This window comes from Benincasa hispida, chromosome 5, assembly GCF_027475165.1.
Source record: "Benincasa hispida cultivar pf3 chromosome 5, pf3_genome.v1.1, whole genome shotgun sequence".
NCBI lineage: Eukaryota > Viridiplantae > Streptophyta > Magnoliopsida > Cucurbitales > Cucurbitaceae > Benincasa > Benincasa hispida.
In genome coordinates this window covers 13,487,963-13,495,208 of record NC_143482.1, presented here as the reverse complement: position 1 = coordinate 13,495,208, position 7,246 = coordinate 13,487,963, and the positions used below count along the sequence as shown (strand labels likewise).

Below are 7,246 nucleotides of genomic sequence, written 5' to 3'. Positions count from 1 at the left end.
CTTTCCCATACCACCGTATGTATTAATCAAATGTCACACCAGTCCATGGGCATTGAATTGAGGACATGCGATGAGATACAAAAATTACCACAAACAAGGCCAAAGCGTAGGAAAATACAGTTACGTTCCTTCTCTTGATCTTTTTTTTTTTCTCCCCGCCATACCAATTTCAGAAGACAAAGGACAGAATCATTTTCATCCACAACTTGATAGATAGGAAAAAGATGGCTCAGTGATCGTACATACTAGCTTCCCCACGCTTCCCCACATAGAAAGGAAAAACAAAAGAGGAGAAGGAAAAAAAAAGTCGAAAGTCCTTTAATGAATAAAGGGAGGAAATTTACCAGGTGCGGAAATGGAAGGTCTTGGACAAGAAATCTGCGGAACACCCCACCCTTTCTCTTTCAGTAACATGGCTTGAAATTATTTGATCAGATGTTGTAGAAAAGGGAAAGGGTTGGGCATAAAGAGTTGAGCCAAGAATAGGTTTCTGACTCTTTAGGCCCCATTCCTTTTATTCTTACACAAACTGATAGAATATTCATCAAACAAGTCTTGGTTTTGTTTATATTTCTTCAAATCAGACCTTGATGTGCCCCGGGTCTTCATTTTCTTGACACTTGCCCTCCAATTTGATACATTTGTACCATTTAGCACACATAATATACACTGCAAAGTCGATTGCAGTCAATCCAGCTAGGAGGAAGTAAAATCTATCTAGATGACCTCTATTCAGGTTTCCTGGAATCCATCCTGGCATGTGGTCCTCTGTTGATATTTTCATAACCATAGTGACCAGAAGGCTACTGACATAATTTCCCAAAGAGATTGATGTCATACAAAGTGCACTACCAAAGCTTTTCAATCCATCTGGGGTTTGTGCATTGAAAAACTCCAATTGTCCCACGTACATGAAAACCTCGGAAGCTCCTATAAATGCATACTGTGGAACCTGCCAAAAGATGCTCAAGGAGCTTGAACCTTCACAGTGTGTGCAGTCACCTTTGGCGTACTTTAGCCTATAACACTCTACAATTCCTGCTGAAACCATTGCCATCACTGCTATGATGAGACCGATTCCCATTCTCTGGAGCTCAGTAAGCCCTTTAGAATCCGACTTTCTGAGTTTTCCTGCAAGTGGTTCTAGGACTCGTCGGTAAAGAAAAATGAAAAATGCCACACTGAGAATGTCAAAGCTGGACATGCTTGCAGGTGGGATATGGAAGTTTGAAACAATAGTTTTCATGGCAGCGCCTTGCTCGACAAAGAGGGAAGCCATTTGAGTGAAGACCACAGAGTAGATTATGGTGCAGAGCCAAATAGGAAGTAATCTTAAAATGCACTTGACCTCTTCCACTTGTGTGATCGGACAGAGGCGCCAAGGATCGTCAATTCCTCGGCCTTGGTCATCTAAATCTCTTGATGAGATATATGCTGCCCTATCCAGAAACCTACAATATATAGAAGAACAAGCATGAGTGACATGCAGACTATAATGGCAGCTGAATTAGAACCATGATTTTCTTTTTGTTGCGTGTTTAAATGAAAAAAATGTTTCTGAGAGTTCGGAAGAAGTTAACTAGATAGGATTTCTCCAGATTTTCCTTTAACAATTCAGAAGAATATGCAGAATGATTCTGAAAGTGGAAACCAGACATGATGTGAAAAATGAATCTGTTTGTCAGACTTGTTCAAAGGAATGAAGCTGAAATGTGATGTCCTTACTTGAATCCATGGGTGTGAAGTATCTTCCTACCGCGATTCATTGAACAGTCCTCCTTAGCATCAACACTGTATAGGTCATCTTCACTCGGTGGCATCTTGACCGTTGATTTCTTAGCTGCAGCAACAATGACTTGGCAGAATCTTGAGAGAGGGTTACCACTTGGCTTGAAGTGCCTGTACCTTGGGGTTCCACAAAGAAACAACAACAATGCTGCAAAAGCTGAGCCAGTTGACACCCAGAAGCCCAAAGCCCACACTCCTACATCTTCAAAGTACCCTAAAATGGTGTTTGAGAAGAGAGAACCCAAGTTAAGCGCCAAGTAAAAGTAGCTAAAGAATGCCACTTTTGAGTGCCCCTCTGTGGAGTCCTCTTCATCAAATTGGTCTGCTCCAAATGTGGCGATATTTGGTTGATATCCCCCGTTTCCCAGTGCAATAAGGTAAATGGAGAGGTAAAACAATGCATTCCCCAATCTTGAATGTGACTCACATGGAGTATCCTCATCCCCACAACCTTTTGGTTTGATCAGGAAGAGCTGTGATGTTATGGAAAGTGAAACCAGGCCCTGTAACCAAGAAAGGTGAGCAGGAAGCAGTTGAAGAGAAAAAAACGCGTCTCTGTTGGTTAAACCGAAATCTTTAAGCTTTTTAGTACCGTACTTACAATGACAAAGATGATCTGAAAAATGGCACAAGTTTTGTACCTTCCCCAGTATGAATCACTGAGGAAAGCCCCAACAAGAGAGAAGATGTACACTGTCCCGGTCCATTTGCTCACACTGTTGGCCGCATCGGCATTGTTTTGCTGCAAAACCCTTGTCAGGAACAGCACCAAGTTCACACCAACCCCAAAGAACGCAAGAGTTGCAAGACCTTGATTCACTATATTATATTGTGAGAAGAAAGTCAGGGTAGAACTAAATTTGATGTTAATTATGTTTATTTTGAAAATTCCCCAAATAAAGGCTGATTTTCCTAGTGGTTGGCTTTTCTCATCACATTGTTGTCTATTGAAAGAGCTGAAAGTGCTTTGAGAAGTGAAAAGGCAAGTTAAGCAGACCCAGATTTCAATTCAGACCCACAATAGATTCCATTCCATAGTTATCTATGACTAGGATTCAAATTTCTTAAGGGTGAGTTTTTGTTATTTTCTCAAATGGACTTTCTCTATAAATCATTGAAAATTACACTCTAATGAGTGCATGCTAGGTAGCTTGTTATATACTCTTTCTCTACAGTAAGTCCCGTAAAAGTGGTATTTGTGTAAAGGAAAAGAGCACGCCCGTTGTGAATTTCACTACTGGATGGCTTTTGGACCCTTGGATGAAGGAAAAGGTCTTTCCTCTTTGGTATTCCACTAAAAGGAGCCGTGTTTCTTTAATCTCCTGTTTCTTCTCATTATCAACCAGCTTGCGAAAGATTTTTCTTTGATGATATTGGGGGATGTAAAGCTACATGCTTTAAGTTTTCTTCCTTCCCTTTACTTCTAGAAGGATATTTGTGATGTCAGAATTTCTTGTGAGCTTTAAATTCAAACGATAAAGTTATGGATCCTACTCTATCACTTACCTAAGCGTTTCTGTTCTTCAAAAGAAAAAAATAATAATAAATAATAAAAAAGAAGAAAACTTACCTGAGTTTCCTGCTCTAGAACATTTTTACTATTTTCAAGTCCTTATCTGTAAATTTTTGTAGAAGTGACTGATAGGGAGGAGGAAACTAAGGAGAAAGGAGAAATAGAAAAGTGGTTGTGTGGATGAGGACACTCCATACGGATCGCACATACTTCCTCTAGGTAATTGAAACAACACGTGGAAAATCCACGTCATGCCATGAAAAAATAGTTGATTACGTGTCAGACACGTTTCTTATTAATGCATGTCTCTCTCTTCCTCGGTGAGTGAATGAGGTAAGATAGCATAGTTCTTAGGAAATCTCTTTCTTTCTCTCACCATTTACGGGTTCTTGTCTCTCTCTCTTGTCGTCCAGCTCTCATGGAGTCAATGAGGCAAATAAAACATAGTCCTTAAGAAATCTCTCTCATCATTTTTGGGTTCTTGCCTCTCTCTCTGGGCCAAAGATTTTGATTATAATATAGCCTGAAATTTGGTGGAGGAGAGAGTAGCATGCAAGGAGGCTACAACACTCGGCTCGTTGTGTAGTGCCAAATGTAAAGCAATAAAACCATTCCTATTTCTCTCTCATTTTCCCATCCCTTTCTGTATATTAACAAAATCAGGTGAGAAGCTCTTTCACATCTCTAGTATGTACTTCCACTTATCTTTTTCAAATCCAAACAAAAACTTAACAAACATTTCTCTCTCCCTCTAACGTACCCACCCACACCCACCAAAACTTCTTGATTTTTCTGAAACCACTTCCCACATAACCTTTCGTCGTCGTCTTCTTCTCTCCTAAACTAATAATGAAGGAAACAAGTTGAGACTGAATCTTGGTTTGAAGTGCTCAATGTGGAAAAAATTACTACAGAAGTAAAGGGAAGGAGTAAAAGGTCATAAATTCAATCTATGATGGCCATTTAATTAGAACTATATCCTACAAATGTCTTTGACACTCAAATATTATATATGAGTATTAATCGAGATGCACGCAAACACACGATCAAATTAGAAAAAATTAAAGAACCAAGTTGATTGAGACTAGGTCATTTTTGTTTTGTGTGAAGAGAGAGAAATAGCTTGATGAAAGAGAATTTTTGGGGTCTTACAGAGTATGATGATTCCCGCAACCCATCCTCCAGATTTTGATCTGATTGCTGGCTGGCCATGCCAATCAATAGTCCCATCAAGAGTACAAATTTCCCTCTCTTCTTTTGTCTCCCCACCCTGCAAACTCTGTACCCAAAAAACAAAATACACTATGAAATGTGCTTCTTCTTCTTCTTCTTCTTCTTCATATTCAAAACTCAAAAGAAAGAAAGACAGGAAAAAAGGGTTGGTTTCATTTGGTACAGACCTCATTACAAATCTCCAAGCAAGCCATTGGTAAATGATATGTTGAAATATATTTAGCAAAGAGAGCAAAGCAGATAGGGGGAAGTTGGTGAAGTAATGCTGATGATAATAGTTGCAGAAGAAAGACACAAGTCTTGAGACTCTAAACAAAATAGGAAGTGTGTATAAATAGAGAAAGGGAAGAATGGGTTCAACGGTTGAGATTGAGAGAGAGAAATGTGGGGTCACCCAAATGTCCAAAAATCTTTTTTTTTCCTCCTTTTCTTTTTACAGTATTCATCACACTCTTTGGGATGTAAGATGGACTTTAATTAAATTCTATTTCTTTACTCCTCCTAAGGATTTCAAATAAACAAACAAATAATAAAGGGATTTGTGTTTGTATCTGAAAGGATAAAAGTTAGGCTCTTTTGCTTTAGATGTTATTTTCTGATAATTTGTAGTTAAATGAATAAGTGGTTCTCTTTATTTTGTCCTTAAATGTTTTATTTTTTTGATAGAAAGAGAGATACGACATAGATTCTTTTGATTAGTCTCGTTTTAAATTAATGAGGCTCTTGTAATATCCACTTTGCCTCACTTAGTGCCCATACATATATTTTTGACATTGACAGCATAGAAATTAAGTCACTATTATTTGATGAGTTTGTTGCCAGGTGCCACGCTTTCATTAGACAGTTTAAAACATTTTTAATTTCTTTTTGTATATATCTAGTAGTTTTTGACTGTTACATTATTTTAGCTATGTTGGCTATAGTGACTAATTGCTTAGGATAGGATAGATGATTAGCCTTATCAAAACCTAGAACCCGAAGCTTGCAATTGTTTGGAGAACACATGGTATTTAGACATCATGTAGGAACAAACTCGAGATTACTCTCTTTGAATTTATCGAAAAAATCTTTTATACTATCGTCTATTAAGTAGTTGTCACATCAACATTCTTTTAAAATGAAGTGGAGTATGCTTCTATTAAAAGAATATTTATGAAGATAAAACAATAGTATGAACAAAGGTGGTACCATATAGTCTTGTAGTATTGGAAGTTCTAGAAATTTTTTCAAATGGACCGACAAATGATATCCTTTAGAAACAAAGATCGGATAAAAGGAACTAAGAAAAGATATGGTGACTGAAACTTTATTATTTTCTTCTACACTACCTAAAGATCAAACTTAAAAGTGAAAATATTTTGAAGAGCATAAACATTAAGGGGATGTTTCGTGAAAATCCAAGATTCTCATAGAATATGTATTTGGATTGCCCTTTTTTTTGTGCTGTAATATAAAATGTTTGGGCATCTACATCCTAAGATGCTCTTACGAAGGACGTTTGAGGATATCTTAAAAGTTACCCTCTTGTAATATGAGTTTTCTGGATTTTCGTCTTGAGGGCATCCCTTTTTAACTTCTCTAACTTTATTTAGTTATCTGTCTTCTTTGTTTTTATTTTATAATTAAAATAAGTATCTGTGAACTATGTATTTCACTCTTTACCTATAATTTTTTTATTTTTATGTTTTTTTGAAATATATTCAAATTAAAGTTAATATTTATTCTATAAAAATCTTAAATTAATATATATTATTTTGTTGAGAAAAATAATAAATAAAACAATAAAACTATATTAATTTTTTAAAAATGAAATTAATAAAAATAAATATGTTATATAAGTTCAAAATATATTAAATTAATTACAAATTAGTGATTGTAAGGGCATTCTTGGATATTATGTAAATTTAAGAAATTTTTTAGTAGAAATCATACAAAACAAACATAGTCATCAAAATATTTTCATATAACTTCAAAAATATTCCTACAAAATCATCTGTAATTTCAGATATCTAAATATTTTATTTATCTACATTTCAAAAAACAAACGACCCTTAAAAGATATAGAGGTTATTGTAACAAATGGGCAAGAAGACGATTCTATTAATAAATATTTTGGCATAGTAATTGGTTGGATTATTTAACCTTGCTATATTATTATATAGGATATGTTTATGTTATATTATATTCATAAATTTTACATAAGAACTAAATTATAATTATTGTTTATAACTTAATTAGTTTAGACATGTACCCGATCACCAATATTGGTAGATGTGAATCTCATATTGGTAGATGTGAATCTCTAAACTTTTGATCGAGGGTACGTGTCTGTTTTTTTAACACTTTTATTATATATATTTTCCAAATAAATGATGGGAACTTTTTACAGTATTAAAGTTTATAAACTGAATATATTTTGTTATATTTTTCCTTGTACAATAATTCATTGTTCTTTAGGGTATGTTTCATTTTGTTCTCAAAGGAGTTATGAGTTAATTTAGAAGTTGCTTTCACGTTAAGTCCATGTTTTGGCAATAATTTATGGGAAGTTTTATCCCAAAAAGAAAAAACAACCCCTCAAGTTTGTATTTATTCATTTTGGTTGAAGTCAAAATTTTGAATCTCTCTCGGTGTGCAACTAGAGTGTGTTTTATATTGTACAACATTTAGATTGGATCCCCATGTTAAATAACTTAAAAACATCTTTGGTTT

The 7,246-nt window shown here is 35.3% G+C and overlaps 1 protein-coding gene across 1 annotated transcript; it reads right to left on the bottom strand.

Annotated features, from left to right (window-relative positions):
- Nucleotides 1-20: 20 nt before the first annotated feature.
- LOC120070032 (protein NRT1/ PTR FAMILY 7.3-like) lies at nt 21-4,862 on the bottom strand. Its single transcript, XM_039021890.2, has 5 exons — nt 4,702-4,862; nt 4,454-4,580; nt 2,390-2,607; nt 1,726-2,291; nt 21-1,451 (listed from the first exon to the last, which is right to left on the bottom strand). The coding sequence occupies exons 1-5, from the start codon at nt 4,726-4,728 to the stop codon at nt 581-583; spliced, it is 1,809 nt and encodes a 602-aa protein (XP_038877818.2). The 5' UTR covers nt 4,729-4,862; the 3' UTR covers nt 21-580.
- Between the last annotated feature and the right edge of the window lie 2,384 nt (nt 4,863-7,246).